We start from the raw sequence: 17883 nt of genomic DNA on the forward strand, positions 1-17883 counted from the left end.
ATTGTAAATATCATAAAGAAAACATTCTGAGAATGATTCATAGACTTCAATTTAACTGATGGGGTTGGGATCTGAACCCCTAAAAAGAAAAGGCCATGTCTTTGGGATCTGGACCCCAAAAAAGAAAATCCCTGGACTTTTCCCAAATCTCTGGCATTTACCTGGGGCTGTAATCCATTCAACTGGTCTTTCATTGCTTCAGTGCCCAATCTCCCAATTCTGTTCTGTCACCTCCCGATTGCCCCTGGCCATTTCCCATTCTTAATCCTATCTAGACCCCATTCTCCCTTGGCCTCTTGGTTCAGGTCCCTGGCTTTCTATTCACTCCAGCTTACTGGCCACTCCCATCCAGATCTCCGTAGACCCCTCCTCCAGTCACCCCAAACTACTTGGCAATTCCTGAATCCCTCCCATAGTCTTTCTATATGTAAGGTCCATCTTGTCTCCATTAAGGTGCTCACATTCTTAAAATTTAGCCAATAGCTCACTAATGTTCAGATTCCTTAAGAGGCTGGCCTATATGATTGATCTTTAATAAACCTTGTCTTTGGCTGAAAGAAGGCTTGGGTCAAATTCTTTTGGGCAGGACCTATGTGTTGTGATTTTGGGTTCCCAGCACCCCTAAACCTCTAAACCTGAACAAAACTACCGAAGAGAGATTTATGACAAAAATTTAATTTTGAGGTCCCTTTCAACTAAGGATCTAGTGTAGTCATGGCCCCTGGGTTAAAAGGATTTTTAAAAAAATCATTTCCCAGCTTTTTTTTTTAACCAGTTGGTCAACTTGTTAAGCCAAAAATTATGTGAACATTATGATCAAAAGGTAAAGGTCACCAAATAACATTTTATTGTGTTATTTAAAAGTCTTCATGCTTGGTAATCATTTCCAACAGGATTATAAATTTTAAAAAAGAGAGAAAAGAACTCTGCAGCATGATTTATCTAGGGGTTCAATTGACTGAACTTGATAAATTATTCATTACTTCATTAAAATTCAAGCAAGCCTGAAGGTTTCCATCTGATGCATTAAGTTGTCTAATATGGAGAAATTGCTGTAGATTCATTGCATAGGATGATTCTTCCAATATGCTGCACTTTAATTTTGCAGCAAATTCAAATGAGATGTAAATTTTGCATTTTGTTTTCCATTAACTAAAATTGTTTATATAGACCCCAGGAGAAGGAAAAGGCTCTCACTAAGTTCTTCAGGTTGTTGCTTTTTTTCAATCTGTTGGCAGAAAATACTGTTAGTATACATAGTGAAAGCACAGTTTCGTTGTTATTTCTCAGTCGTTTTTCAGTTGTGTCTGACTCTTTGTGACCCCATTTGGGATTTTCTTGGCAGTTACTAAAGTGGTTTGCCATTTTCTTTTCTGAGTCATTTTACAGATGAGGACACTGAGGAAAATGCTTAAGGGACTTGTCCAAGGTCACACTGGTAAATGTCTGAGGCCAGATTTGAACTCATGAAGATGTGTCTTCTTGACTCCAGGCCCAGCGCTATCCACTGTACCACCTACCTGCCCTTGGTGATGGTACATAGTAAGAGCTTAAATACTTTCATTCATTCATTCATTTTAAAATTTTAATTAAATGTATTATTGCTAAGAAAAAAATCTACAATTCTATAGTCTTGTAAGAAATAGAAGTATGTACCATAGGCTGATTATTTCTTGAAATTTGATTTCAATTTATTTGAATATTAACATGTAAATGAAATAAGTTTTGGTAAAAAAGCAACAATCCTAACGTCCTGACATTTGAGATCACAAAATAAGCCCAGAGAATGGAGGGAGTATGCAATAGTAGAAAGTTCATTGGACTAGGAATCAGAAGGTCTAGGTTCAAATTTCAGCACAACCACTTAGTAGCTATACAACTTTGTTCACTTCATTTAATTTCCTTGAGCCTCAGTTTTTCAAAGTGCAAATTTGAAAAAAAAATGTATATGTATATATTTGTGCTATCTACCTTATAGTAGAAGGGCAAGAAAATAAATGGTTGGGATCAGTCAACCAATAAGCATTTTTTGAGTATTTACCAAATGCTAGAGCAATGTGCTAAGTGCCAGGAGTGTAAGAAAGGCAAAAACAGTTCCTGCCCTCGAGCAGCTTGCATTCTATCTGGAGAGATAATGTGTAAGTAACATAACCTAAATTGTATACAAATTAAGTGATATGTTATCTGAAAGGGGTAGAACATGAAGCGCCTGGGGCTGGCTAGATAGAGCAAGCTGTGGAACATGCTCTCTTATTAGGATGGCCCAGTCCCCAGTGTAGGAATTCTAGAACCAAGAGGATTATATTTCCCAGGAAGGTACAGTAGTAGAGGGTACAGTATCTATTTGAGGCTCACAACAATCCTGGGAGGCAGGTGTTATCTCCTTTTTACAGATGAGGAAGACAGAGATTAAGGTCTTTGCCCAGGGTCACATAGCTATGCCTGAGGCAGGCTTTGAAATCAAGAAGATGATACTTGCATTCCTGTACTAAAGCCTTTCTCCCAAATCTCATAATGGTATGGATGTGACTCTAAGTTCTTGAAAGTATTTCCAGGGGAATGTCGTCCTTGTCAAGGCTAACCAATATGATGTGAAGGGGGTGGGCTTGACATCCAGAGACCAGCCCAGCTAAGTTTGGAAGGGCTTATTGTTGGAAAGAATGTTGGTTTAGTTATCAGGTAATTTTTTTTGGGGGGTGAGGGGCTACAAGAGTCATCTGCAGAGGTTCCCAAACTTATTTGGCATACCACCGCCTTTTTTTGAAAAAACAAATTACTCAGCGCCCTCCTGGAAATTTTCAATCCTTCAGCATTTTCTTTTGAAAATTTGCATCATTTCAAAACATTATGAAATATTTTTAATGACACATCTTAAATTTAATAGTTTACTGTAAATTTGTAGGTTAATGTAATCACTGTGACTTTAACTCTGTTACACAACAGATGAAATATATATGAATGGCTTTTCAAAATTTTCTTATCTTTTCTTCTTTCCTTATGCTTCTACCACCCCCTTATTTTTATTCAATGCCCCCTCAATTGTACCCAAGGCTACTACTACCCCCCCCACCCTTATCATTCCATTGCCCCCTGGGGGAGTGTTATCACCCACTTTGGGAACCTCTGACTCTTGAGTCAGTGGATGGAATACTACCCTAACTAATGAAGTCATGGACCCTTTGAAATATTAGGATTGTACTTAGATTAACTACCTCAAAGAATTTTTATGAAGAAAGTGTATGTAAAGTGCTCTGTCTCTTTCAAACAGTATGTCAGTGACTTGCTAAGTATTGCCCGCCTTGATTTCCTGTTCAGTTCAGATGGAATATTGAATGAATGGTTTGACTTCAGGGAACTGTGGATATCACCTGGAATTAGGCAGCATGGTACAGTGGAAAAAATGTTGGCCTTGATGTTAGGAGAGCACTAGGTAGGAATTTTGTCTCCCACATTTACCAGCTTTCTAACTTTTGGAGAATAATTTAATCATTTTGTGCCTTAGTTTCCTGTTGTACAAAATGAAAATAATGTTTGTATGGACCTTATAGGATTTTATAAGGTTCAGATGAGGCAATGAATACCAAGTGCCTAAGGCACTACATACAAGCTATTTTAGGAGCGATATAGATGTGCAAGTCAACCCTGGTGGAGAAAACGTCCTGTGCTGGTCTGACAGATTGCTGTGACCCTTCTTATTGGGAGCAAGTCTGTCTACCAGAACAGACAACCCAGGTAGTCTGTCCCAGGATGGATTTTCTTGCCCAGTCGGGAGACCTGTTAGCATTAGATGTTAATGAATGAGCATATCTGTTGGAACAAACAGAACCTTCATCTCAAACTGCCTTTGATTTCAAAACCAAATTATCTCTAGAGAGGCTGAAGTGATTTGTAGGTCTACATAGGAAGTAGTGAATTTAACAAAGCCTATGAAATTCTTTCAAAATTTTGCCTTTGCAGCTTCAGGTCCCCAGTAACTGAATTTTCCCTCCTACCGGATGAGCTCATCTGTGTCCTCAATATGTTTTATGTTCTTTCTCAGGCTTCTTATTTTAGTTTCATTTTTATTCACCCAGGTTATGGACACACGGTACCTTTATCAGATGGAGGTAAGGCCTTCTGCATCATCTATTCTGTCATTGGCATCCCCTTCACCCTCCTGTTCCTGACAGCAGTGGTCCAGCGTATCACCGTTCACGTCACGCGGAGGCCTGTGCTCTACTTCCACATCCGCTGGGGATTCTCCAAACAAGTGGTTGCCATCATTCATGCCGTCCTGCTTGGGTTCGTGACTGTGTCCTGCTTCTTCTTCATACCGGCAGCGGTGTTTTCCATCTTGGAAGATGATTGGAACTTTTTGGAATCCTTTTATTTTTGCTTCATTTCCTTAAGCACCATTGGCCTGGGAGATTATGTTCCTGGAGAAGGCTACAATCAGAAATTCAGGGAGCTGTATAAGATAGGCATCACGTGTAAGTATCTTGGACATTTATAAAAGCAAGCAGAAGGTGTATAACCCAAATGGTTCCTAAATCCTGATCTGACTCCATTCCTTTTCCTCTCCTTGTCCTTGTACCCTAAGTCCACCCAATCTACTGATGGTTGGCCACTTTTCAAAGGTTTGATCACTTTCAGAGCTGATCAATACCTGCCTTTCTGTTCCTTCCCACTATTATTCCACTCTCTGGCAAATTCATTAAGCCAAAATAAATAGTCATCCTTACTGAAAGTTAAAGCTCCTTTATAATTCTTACATTCCTGATAATATTTATATTTTATATTAGCTGTTCATTGATACAGCACTGAGACGTTGTCAAGTCCAAAGTCAGTATGTGTTAGAGGCAGAATCATGGATCTGGACCTGGAAAGAAAGCCGTCTAGTCCAGATAGGAAACTGAGCCTCAGAGAAGGTTGGTAACTTACCCAAGGTCACGCAGGCAATAAGTAACAGAGTCAGGATTTGCACTCAAGTCTTCCTGAGTCCAAAGCCTGCCCTCTCTCCTGCCTGATACACTCATGCTGATGGAAAAGTGTTCTAGGCATTAAAAATAGATTCACAGTTATGCCAATATCAAATATGGCACCCTTCCATTATATGTAAACACTATAACAAAAAATGAATAGCCCATTGAAATGCCATAATTTTGCAAAATAATCTTAAATTCATAAAACTTCTACTGGAGCCTATAAATGCTGGTCATGTACTTTGACATACCAGGATACACTCACTCACATGTATATGTGATTTATTCAGAGAGCAGCTCTTTCTGAACACGAGAACAGGTAAGTATCATTATGCTTGCTTTGCTGATATAGAAACTTCTGAAGAGTGAAAGGCTATACAGAAAGTCTGGCAAAGTAAAGCCTCTAGAGAGCTGAAATTTCAATGACTAGAAGTTTATAATTTAAAACAGCTTCACTCAGAATCATAGGTTTTGACTCTCTTTTTTAGGTTGGGAGGTTTTTTTCCCTTTAACTCATTCCATCCAAATCTCCTCATTTTTTCTATGAAATGTGGAATGGAAAATGAGGCAGCTAGGTGGCACAATGGTTAGAACTTTGGGCCTGGAGTCAGGAAACCCTGAGGTCAAACCTGACCTCATCTGTGTGACCCTGGGCAAGTCACTTAAGCTTTTTCCTCAACTATAAAATTGTGATAATAATAGCACTTACCTTGCAGGGGTGTTGTAAGAATCAAATGAGATATTTGTAAAGCACTTAGTATGGTCTCTGGCATTAGTAGGTGCTCTGTAAATGTTAGCTAGATATTATAATTAAATGTTTAGATCTGCGGTTACATTTCAACACTCAATAGAAATATTGTGCTTTAAGGTCATTCCCATGAAATAAGTGTGTGCTGGGAGATTTGAGAACAGGTTAGAGACAAGAACATATTTTATCATCCTCAGAATCAGAGCTTGTTTGCATGTGGAGGGTGAAGTAGAAAGGGAAAAATAAAGGGGAGAGAGAGAGAGAGAGAGAGAGAGAGAGAGACACTATTGTCACTCAGCTACACTGTAGCTGTGGTAGATGTGTCTAAGTAGCATTTTCCGTGGACACAGTCTAACAGATGCTATTTGCTCCAGGGTTGTATGTGAACATTACTGCTGTTTCTGAAAAGAGCCCCCAAATAGCTTCTGAGCTTCATGAACAGAATTGGAAGCTAAGATTTGGGGTGAGACTGCCAAACCAGGTTACCAGAAGAGGAAGTCATGAAATTCTCTTGTGTCTGTTGAAGATTTTAGGGAAAAGACTACTTAATAAAGGCAAATGCAACATTCCCCTTCTTTTAGTGTCAAATGCCTATTTATTCCAAAGATACCACAGAGACTAGCTCATCTACCTCAGGGCTGTCTGAAACTAGTTTTCAAGTCTTAGAATTTTAAAAGGGAATAGTCATAGGGGAAAGAGGGGTGGGTGGGATTTTTAATTCTTCTGATTCTTCTAACTTTAGTAATGAATTCGCCTTTATTAAAAATGAATTTTTATTTTAGCCTTTGAAGATTACGTCCTCCCCTCATTCCTCCAAACTCCCTCCGCCCCCGTTTTGGAGCATTCATTTAGAGGTTTTCTTTGTCCTATAGTCTAAATGTAATGAGCAGGGTTAATCATTCTTTTGCCAAATTGAACAGTGATGTGCCAAAAGAATTACCATGAAATCATGAAAAGATTTAGGCCTGCTGGTAGATTATGTGGAAATATAAATAGCTACAGAGAGGCCCACTTCATTTCTAGCATAACTCTTGAAGAAATTTTCTGTTGGCTTAAACTGTAATTTTTATTATGAAACCTCTGTTCCATAGGGAAAATATGGATCAAGGAGTTAACATCCTACAACAGCATTCAATTCTCTTGGAACAGCTACATGAAGGATTACGGAGCTCTAATGTGCTTCTTTAAATTTCTTTTGAAATGTTTCTCTTTATAAATCAGGAATGGAGAGTCCTATCTTGGTCTCATGTGGATAATTCTTATATAAATAACACATTTATTGAGTAGTTATATATACCAGGCATACCCAGCTAAGTGCTGGGGTTACAAAGGAAAAGGAAAAATAGTCCTTCCCCTCAAAGAGCTTATATTCTATTAGATACATATAATCCAATAAATATTGGTAAATATGCTTCTTTGGAAATAGCGATCAGATAAGCTGGTACTAGTAAAAATCAAGCTGTGGCTGAGCACACATTTTTTATCTTTTCAAAGTAGTGCTTCTTTGGGCTTTAGATCTTGAAATTTTAAAGAAAAATTTAATTTTTATTGATCTCTTTTTTAAATATTCACTTCATTTTTGAAAATATCCTTCCTCCCTCCTACCCAGAGAATCATGCCTTGTAACAGAAAATAAAAAAGAAAACATTTCACCAAAACTAGCCAACTTGTCCTGATCACGTATGCAGTGTTCCAGACAAGAGGGCAGGAAAGCATATTCGCTGATCTCTCCTTTAGTCACTATGATTTTAAAGAATTCAGTTTTGTCAAAACTTTGTAATGAAGCTTCTTTTATACTAATGAAAATACTGCCATATGTTTACCTCCTCAAGCCCTGGGTTTGGGCCTTCAATGCGGCTTGGGGTTTTTGAAGAAGGAGGCAGGGGTATGTTTTAAAACTGCAGTGGATAGCCTTAGAGATACTGTTTCTCTTCCAGGTTACCTGTTGTTGGGTCTCATTGCCATGCTGGTGGTTCTGGAAACCTTCTGTGAACTCCACGAGCTCAAAAAGTTCAGAAAAATGTTCTACGTGAAGAAGGATAAGGACGAGGATCAGGTCCACATCATGGAACATGACCAGCTCTCCTTCTCTTCCATCACAGACCAAGCTGCAGGCCTGAAAGAGGATCAGAAACAGAACGAGCCTTTTGTCACGGCTCAGGCGTCCACTTACCCTGGCAGCTCAACCAACAATTAAAAGTAGGGTCCCTCACTCCCATTGTCCTAGCACACGAATGTCCCTGCAAGTCAGAAATAGAGAAAAGCCTTTGTTCATTTTTATGGAAATGTAAAAGCCAAGATGATGATGATGCTTAAACAGATAGCCATTATATGAGGTCTTAAAAACAAAAATACAAACAAGCAAGGCTGGGCTCAGTTGGGAAATGTAGTATCTGAGGGGAGGGAGCCTCTACCTGTAAGACGTTCTGTGACTGGGCTTTGCAGATAGGTGAGAAATGACCCCATAGAGAGGTTAACAACGCTTGGAGAGAGGCAGGTTTTGTACTTTGAAATGAGAAATTTTTGGTTTGTCTTTGAATCATTTAGCAGCTAATTAGCAAAACTTTATATTTAAGAAAGAGGCTTAGCAATGTGTTTTATAATTATGCTCCTGTGTACTGTTTGCATGTGCCCCTCCAAAGTGATTATTTTTGTAGAACCTAAGTTAAGACCGACTATTTATAATGAATGTTTAACTAATACATGTGTACATAGAAAGTATAAATATGTTTATATCCTGTGTATATGTAAATATATATGTATATATGTGGTAGGTCCCTAGAAATCAGTGAACTTCTTAGACCAGAATTGTAGATAGATTTTGTTTTCTCTCTTTATATAAGAAGTAGCTCAGAACTGCTGCATTTGATAAGTGAATGACATAGAATCTTGTTTAGGACTGACTAGACAGAAAGCGGAACTGCAAGAAACATTTTTCTCTTGCAGTCGTATTTTGTGAAATGTTTGAAACATTTGTAAAAGTTTCTTTTTTGTGAACAAAGAATGAAGAATGTCATTTGTATAGAAGTCAAGATTGCTAAAGATAGTTTTGTAAGGTTTTTTGTGATTTGCAGCCATTTACTTTTTTCAAAAGCACAGAACTTTCAACCAAGAAAATATAAGACAAAGGTCTGGTTAAACTAATTCAGTTAAGTGTCTAAAATTCATAAAATGTAATAAACAAAAGTGTATGGCCTGTGGCTACACTTAATGTCTTTTATGTCAGGGAAAACTTTTGAGTATCTCTATGGCTCTCTTCACTCCTGTGTAGAAACCATAAAACTAACAGTTTTCAATAATGCATAGAGGAAAATACTAAAATTTCAAGTAGGAAAAATAAACAGTACCATGAGGGCTAACATGCTCAGTGACAGGGTAAACATTTCTTATCTTTTTTTGTATGTTTTGTTATTTAGGGATGCTGATATTGGAATGATCATGGACTTGACTGTTAGAAAAAATTAGCACTTTAGGTGATTCACTTCAAGCCAATTTGTTACAATTTGGCCTATTTATAAAAGGGCTAATCTATATTTAAAATACACACACGCATAGTTACATTATGTGCAACAATAAGCCAATCTGCTTCTTGTCTGATCACTTTCATGGCAGTCTCTGAAAATGGAGTCTTCTGTTTTCCACTGCACTTTTGTTACCGAAGAAAACCATGTTTGTGTCAAATAGAAATAGAATCCATTCCAAGTGTTCTGTTGAGTCTGTGGTAAAATCCCAGTGGCCAATTCCTATCCTGGTGAACTAGTTTCATCAGCAAATTTTTTTTTTGTTCAAGATTTAAACCCAAAGACTTTTGTCAGATCTCCTTGAAACCTAATTCCACTGCCCCATAGATTTGCTATATTTCCCGGTGTTCCATTATATATTCACCTTGCCTCTGCAGAGGAGAAACAATCCCATGCAGGGGAAGTTATTGGCTAAGTGACAAATTGAGACAGTGGAGAAACACATTTTAGATATGAAGAGGATGGAATAGTTGACAGTCCGTCATTGATTGGCACAAAGTGAAGGCTGGTACTGATGGAGAGTATAAATCAAAGTAATGATAAGTGACACTTGGGTGGTATACTGACATTGTGTTAGATACAGCAAATGGCTTTTGTTAGCCACAGCTGTCTGGCTTTAGTACAAGAGAGGAAGGCATTTATAAATATGATGAAAGAAGAGGAGGAGTAGAAGGAGGAAAAGAGCTTGTAAAGGTTACTAAGTATCAAAATGGCATTAATAGAGTACTTCATGTTCCATATATTCTCAACACATTAATTCTCTCAATTGTGGTGTGATTTCTTTACATATGTGGAAAGTAAAGGAAAAAGGCAAGAAAGTACTATTTTTTTTCAGATGGGAATTTAAAGGAACGGATTCTTCTGCAGTCATTCACTGCATCAGTCATCAATGAAATTCTAATTGACTTTATATAAGTGGAGGAATAGGATGTGATGCAGGAAAATGCAGCCAGGAATGGAACTGGATTATAGGCTTTCATAGGGTCCTAAAGGATGAAACCTTGGAATTGTGCCCACTAATTGCCATTTGATGCCCTCTAAATTGGGAAAATAAAATATTTTATGGTCTGTGGCATGGTATAGATGCTGAAGAAGGGCATTCTAGATAGTGTGATCAGAACAAAAAGCTGAATATTTTGCTCAAAGTTTTTTTTTTTGCATCACAGGGCATTTTCACTAAGAGAGAATAGCAGGGATTGCTGTCTTTGGGAAAAGAAGGGAGAACAATGGAGAAAAAAATGGTTTGGGGAATTGACTGGTATAGTATAACTGATGGACCTCTGATGAGGAGAAAGGACAGAGTCTTATGGGAAATGTTCTGGGAATGAAAGAAAATGTCCTTTTGAGTGTAGATATAGAGATCACTGAATAAGAGGTATGTCCTAGAATGTTTTCACACAAATTCTCTGAGGAGAGGATAATCAGAGGAAGGACTGAATAGTTGTCTTGAGGGTGATGTGACTCAGTGGAGGGTTGTTTTGGATGGACAGCTAAGGTAAGAGTATTATATTCTTCACTCTAAAACAGACATTGTCATCTTTCCACGTACCACCCTCATGTGCCTTTTATGAAAATGAATATGATCACACCAAGTATATTTTAAACCTTCAGACCCTAAGGCGAAGGGAAAACCAGCAAATGTAAATCACCATTTTTTACCCCTTATGGCCATCCAGATTACTCAAAACACTTATTAATAGTAATTAAGGAGCCAGTAGTAGTTCATTGCTCATAATTCAGAATTCTATGAATATTATTTCCTGATTGTGTGGTATATTCCATTTGTGTTGTGATTCACTCTTTTCTGTAGAGCATTCATGCTAAGAAAAGATTTGGTCAATGTTGATGTCCACCTTTAGGTGAAATAAGTGAAATAATCACTTTGGACTTCACATTAGAAAATGTGTATATCTGTTCAATATATCATCCCTCTGTGAATTTAGTAAAAAAAAATTTTTTTGTTATATTTTAAAAACTGAGATAATAAAAGCTTTGCCATTGACCTTAGATGCCTACTGTATATTTAGTGAAACTGAACCAGTATGTAATATATTTTGTTTTCTCTTGCAGAGATTTGTTCATATTTCCCAAGGACTTTTATTTTATCAAAACTGGACACACGTACACCTCTGTCATGTGAGGAGGAAAGCATGAAATTGTATACTTGAGAGCAAATATTATTTTGGTGTTCATTACTTATTTCTTTAACCATTACTTCAATGGCTTTGTACAATAGTATTTTTCTTCTTATCTGGCAACCTCAGTTCTCGGAAACTCAGCCAAGAACCCAGAAGGAAGCAAACAAAACAAAACTCTGAACGACCAAAATAAATGTCACAAAGTACACGCATGAACTCCTATGTTCTTTACTTATATGAAGGTCCCTTGGTCACTCCAGCTATAGCCTGTTCACTCTTAACCTAGGCATGCTTCTAACAATTTTGGTTATCTGATTCCCCTACCTAGAGCAGATTAAAAGAAAGAAGAGAGAGTACAAGAGGCAAGAAGTGGCTACTGAGAGCAAGAGAAGACGCAGAAAAACTATTTTAAAAAATAATAAGCACAAGAACATAGAAATCCACAGGGTAGGTCTTAGGGTCATTTAGTGTGTGGCTGAATAGTTCTTTACTCTTCAATTGTTGAAGGCATTCATCACTATTTTAGAGTATAATACAGCATTAATGTTCATAGTGATGGCCCTTAATCATCAATGAAGGTTTAAATTTGGTGTAATAAAGCAAATATATAGTACATTTTAAAAATGGTTTTTAATGCAAAATTCTTAAGATTGAAGGGGAGTTTGGCTGCTTAAAAAGAGACAAATTATCTGGTGAATCCAATTGTATGGAATAGTTGGTTCCCAAATGATACCAGATAAGTAAGTTGTTGCAGTCTTAACATGCTGTCCTTTGTTCTTGAAGATGATGCTATGCTTAATAACTTTTTAATAAGTAAACTGGAATGAATTATATACAGTTGAATGAATTAGAGGATCTCTTGAGGTCACTTCTATCTCACTGATTCTGTAAAAACATATGACATAGGGAGTGTTTTCACCATGATATCAGTGTAATCTTTTTAAATTTGTTAAGCATTAAAAACATAGTAAATCCCTCAGGCATTTAGACCTTAATCATGTAGTTTCCATTTTTCAAGACATCAGCAGCACATTTTTGCCCATAATTTTTACATTGTTTCATTACTCACCTGTCCTTAAATAGATGATGTCAAAACATGTTTGGTTTAAGTACTTAAATTTGCTTGGGATACTGCTCATGGATGTGCCTACCCGCATAATAAAAATCTAACATCCCCCTTTGCTATTGTTACTAACCAGGTACATTATGTGATGCATCACAATTTAGAACACTGTGACCTTAAAACTGGAACCATGCCTATTATTATTACAAATTCAGCAGTGACCATGGTCGACTTTAAAGGTCACTGCAGTTGCCTCTGAGTGCACTGCGTAAATCCTTGGTCCTCTTGGTCATTCTAAACCAAGATAAACCCTATTGGTAAGGAAAATAACAGCCCATAGTGGACTTTTAGAGTGGTATGCATTAATTAATTCTGCTGTGCAATAGATTTATGCAGCTCTTCCCTCCAGTATTTAGGAAGCTGAGCAAATTACTCAGGCTGTTTAAAATATTCATCTACCATGTTTCTGTGACTAAACAAAAACAGAAAAACTGAGGCAATTACCAAGTCAGGACCAAAAAAAACCCCCCTGTTGTGGTGTCCCCTTCAGGATAATATTGGAACAAGTAAAAGAGGGGTGTCTAGCTTAGTTTTGCTTTATTGATACGTATAGAATTGCAGACCAGGGTCCTAACCCTGATGCGGCCATTAAGCATATATGTTGAAGGTGATGAGTTATTGGAGAATGATTCCCCTACCCCAAGAAAGATCAAATAACCCGGGAAAATAAACATAAAATAAGGGAGAGTCAGGGAACTTTTGGTTTGCATCCCTGCCCCACCAATTCATCATCAGTGGGACTGCTATCAAGTCTCTCATAAATCTCTTAATCCCGTCAGCCGCATCCAAGGAAGGCAATAGGTGTGAGAGCTGCTTTATAAGGACAATGTGTGGAATAATTGTTGAACTGACTGTAAAGTACTTTATTATATAAGGTGCAATATAATAAAATCATTCTTACATCCCTCACTATATTTTCCTCAGTGTTTGAGCGCCACATGGTAGAGATATGTGCCCCAAATCTCATTGAGAGTAAATCAGTTCTATTGACAAAAGTTAAATGTGAAAATTACATTCTTGGAAATGATGCCCTATAGTGTTGGAGTGGGAGATACAAAAGAAGGGGCTGGGGGATAAGGAGCAGTGAGCTGGCTGGGGTAAGTTATACACCTAATATATTTTTACAGAACAGGTTTAAAAAATCCAATTTGAGCTATCCTACTTACGTGAAACCTTGAGCTTGCTTGGAAAGAGGAATGTTAAGGAGATTTATAAGAAGCAGTGACTCAAAATAAGTGTTCTGACATGACTATAAATAAATATAACTGTGAATCATTACCTTTCTAGTAAATAGATGGAATTGCTGGGTGTATAAAATCAGTTATCCACAGCAAAGATACTTCTGCTTAAAGCTACAGTAACAAACTTTCATTCTCACAGTGTATATCCATCCACATCTCTCACATGATCCTGTGACACTTCAGATATAGATACGTCCTGTTAAATATTGCCCCAACCAACATCAATTTGCAATGTTAAGGTATTATTACCAGAATCCACTGAAGCTTCTGTTCCTGCCAATATAAAGCACTTTTTTTACACCAACCTTGTCTTGGCCCATTGTGCCTTGCTGATTGAAATGGGAGGCAGAATTGCTTTCTTTTTTTCCCTCCAACTCTTATTCCACATGGTACTCCTCTGTTCTTGCACCATAGCAACCTGATACATCAGTTACTCAGGCAAAATGAGGCTACATCCCTAGAGTTCTCTTATTCTTCAATGCCAACTCTCCAATGCAAGCTGAAGGTAAAAACTTCCATTGTTCTTTGCCAACTGCCCTGTCTCTCCAGCTCTTTCTTTTTTCTTCTTTAGTCTCTGTCTGTTAGCAGCCCCACCCAGTGCCATACATTCCTTCAGAAAGGAACATTTTTTTCTCCTCCAGTCATACCAGTCTACCCAGAAGTGGGAAAAGAGAAGGAAAAAAAAAACCAAGCTAACACCTTCTATAAAAAATAACTTATGGATGGCAAATATAACTGTTGGCATTCACTCTCAAGATATTGATGGACATGCATTCTCACTAAATGATTATACCACATTGTCTCTCACTAAAATCCCAATGCCACATGTCAAGTCTAGAAATTCTGACTCATGAAGGTGTCAGAGGGAGAGGGGAAGTGTGCAGATGGGTGTCACTGAACCCAGAGCCAAAGAGGATTATAAACCTGACTATAACAACCAGAAAATATTTGCTTTCCTAAACATCCCCAATTAAAAGATAGCCAGGGATCTAAGAAAAAGAGGAAGTGGCTGCCTGAGGTTGCCCTATATTCTTCTTACTATGTCTTATCTAATCTGGTTACATATAAGAGAAAACAACAAAAACACTGTCCCTTAGCTGGCTATTCTGTAGCCTTTTGGCTACTCCACCCAGTTTTCCCTGTGGGTGAGAAGGAAACAGAGCTGTGCTGATGAATGTTTAACAACTAGCTCTCTAAAATATATGTATATTTTAGAGAGCTAGTTGTTCTATATGTATCTGTCTATCTATCTATCCACATCCACCTGCAACACACTTTGAGATTTCACATGTATTATTTTCTCCATCACTTTATTAAATCTAGACAATCAGCAAAACAATAAGTCAAGCTTTGATTTATAGCATCTGCCAATTTCTGAGGTGTAATTGCTCACTGAAAATTCAACAACCTCCTTTCTGGGTTGGTGTTGTCTCCAACATATCCCTAAAAGAGAACATTACAATTTGTATATTGTAAGATAAGTCAAACCAGCTGCTCATCGGCTTTGTATTGTGAGTGCTGACTACAGCAACAGTTTTACTGGAAAAGACAGTCCAGTTTTGGATGAAGAGAGTCCCACCCTCTTAACTACAGATAAACTCCAATTTAGTCCAGTCACATGGTCCATCGCTTGCCCTTTTGCAGATGTCTATTGTCTGGTTCTGGTAACAGCTTGACTGGGCCATCTCAGTAATTTGCAGGGCTGATAGGAGGCGTAGTGTATTATAATGAAATCAAGGGCAAGCTGGTGTACCCTTCAGTCCAAATTACCTTTGTTCTTCCCTTTCTACTCAGAGGAAGTAAATAGCTAGGACCAGATATAAGGGAATATCCTAAACAGTCTAGGTACACCTATTGTTGAAAAAAGAAATAGATAAATGTATAAGCTTCTATTCAATGCACTAAGAAAGGGCCAAGAGTCTACAGGAATCCTTATATATGGCTCCAGTTTCCATTTTAATTTCACGTTACTGTTCTACTCCACCTCAGCCATACACAGAGTTGACTTTCACCATTAATCTTCCCATCACCCACATGTGTTCTTCTATGTTCAAAGACTCTGAAATGCCTTCATTTCATCATAGTCTATCTTTCCATTTCTTCCTGTGCCTTACTTCTCCCAAACCTTTTCTAACTCTTCTGTGACCTCCAATCCATCCACTCCTCAGTACCTTCCAAGGCCCTCATCTTACTCTGGTGACACTCTCTTCCCTTCTTTCAATCTCAAATGAATCGTAAAGTACTTAGTACCAGGCACACGGTAGGTGCTTAAAAATGCTTATTGACTAACTTGATCTATCTGTTAATCTAGTTCATTTTCTGCTGCCTACAAGTATGTCAATGTTTTTCTCCTCCATAAAAATCCCTCACCAGGGCCTACTATCCCTGCTAATTCTTGTCCTCCATCTCTCTTCTCCTCAGCCAAACTCAAAAAAGCTATCTCTACTCCATACTTCTATTTCTTCTCTTCTCACTGTCTTCTAACCTTCCTGAAATCTATCTCCAGATCATAATTCAGCCAAATTACTGTCTCTAAAGTTACAAATGATCTCATAATTGCCAAATTGAATGGTTTTTTCTCAATCCTGACCACAATACTCAATTTTAACCTTTCTGCACCTTTTCCCACTATTAACCACCTTCTCTTCCTGAATACTTTTCACAGCTTTATACTTTGAGTCCATTTTCTCCCTGTCTTATTACTCCTCAGACTCCTTTGCTGTATCACTGGTGATTCATATTACCCCCACTTCCTCTCCCTCAAGGTCCTGTCCTGGGCTTTCTCTTTTTCTCTCTTGGCAACTTCATTGGTTCTGATAGGTTCAATTATCTCTGTGAAGATGATGCCAGGATTTATATATCTTGCCCTACTCTTCAAATGTTTTCTCGCACAAGTCCAATTGCCTATTAGATATTTTAAATTAGATGCCCCATTGATATCTCTAACTTATTGTGTCTAAAACAGAATTCACATTTCCATCCAGGCTTACTTTCTTTTTGAAATTTTGCTGTTTCTCAGGCTCAATGACATTCTCAACTCTTCACTTTCAGCCTATGTTGCAATCTGTGGTTAAATCTTGTCATCTGTAAAATATAAGCATAATATAAATGTTAGCTATTATTATGATTATTAGATGAAATGATCCTCTGGCCTCATGCCCTTATTATTCTTTGATTGGAGTCTTCTGGCTACAAACGAATGTCCTTGGGGTTTTGATACTTTGTTTGCTCGTTTATTTATTTAGGGAAAGGGGGAAGAGGAGGAAGAATGAGGATCATTCTAGTTATGACTTCCTCCCCTCAAAGATCTCTGCAGCTATGGGAAGAGGGTATGGTGCCTTCACCATAAATCACACCAAAGACCTCAACAATTACCTCTGCAGTAAAATCTGAGAGATGTAGAGAACTGCAGATTTCTCCTAAGGAATCAAGGAACTTTCAACTTAAGTCAATAACTGCCTTCTCTCTTGGACATTTAATAGCACTTGGTATCCATCTATATTACTGACAGGTAAGTGGCACCCACAGAGCTTGTAGTCGGAAGATGAGTTCAAATCCAGCCTCAGACACTTACTATCTGGGTGACCATTGGCAAGCCATTTAACCTCCGTCTGTCTCAGTTTTCTCAACTGTAAAATGGGAGAAACAATAGCACCTACATCTCAGAGTTGCTGTAAGAATTTCAAATGGGATAATTGGAAAGTTCTTAGCTCAGTGCCTGGTACATAGTAGGCCAACTTAATATAGGCTTATTTCCTTCCTTTCTATATTATGTATTTATTAAGTGTTAATTTGTGTTATAACTAGTCATATATATCTTACAGAATCAGAGTTGAGAGACTTTAGAGGCTATTCAGTCCAACTACATCAACTCCCCCAACTAGATTATAAATTCTCTGAGAACAGAAAGGGTCTTCAGGAAAGATTTATTTATCTTTATTAAGAATTCCTATTTTTATAGCACCTTAAAGTTTGTAAAGTACATTCTTTGAAATAACTCAGTGAGATAGATGGTGAAACTGAGGCTTAGAGAGGTTAAATTATTTTTCCAGGATCACATAATGTTTGAGCCAGAATTCAAACCCAGAGCTCCCCAAATCCTGCTCACCCAGCAGGGATGAGCTTCTGTCCTTGCTCCCTTCATTAGAGTT

At 37.8% G+C, this 17883-nt stretch overlaps 1 protein-coding gene across 2 annotated transcripts in view; it reads left to right on the forward strand.

The window, feature by feature from the left end:
• Window positions 1-13400, forward strand: part of KCNK1 (potassium two pore domain channel subfamily K member 1) — a 70793-nt gene extending 57393 nt beyond the window's left edge. Inside the window, exons 2-4 of one of the 2 annotated variants that reach the window (XM_021000458.2) lie at window positions 4074-4469; window positions 7647-7908; window positions 11301-13400. In XM_021000458.2, coding sequence (XP_020856117.1) covers window positions 4074-4469; window positions 7647-7906 — 656 coding nt within the window. In that variant the 3' untranslated portion in view covers window positions 7907-7908; window positions 11301-13400. Of the gene's footprint in view, window positions 1-4073; window positions 4470-7646 lie in introns of both variants that reach the window. The other variant, XM_021000457.2, reaches the window with a different exon arrangement.
• Window positions 13401-17883: the final 4483 nt, after the last annotated feature.

Source organism: Phascolarctos cinereus, unplaced genomic scaffold (assembly GCF_003287225.1).
Source record: "Phascolarctos cinereus isolate Bilbo 61053 unplaced genomic scaffold, phaCin_HiC Scaffold_5;HRSCAF=322, whole genome shotgun sequence".
NCBI lineage: Eukaryota > Metazoa > Chordata > Mammalia > Diprotodontia > Phascolarctidae > Phascolarctos > Phascolarctos cinereus.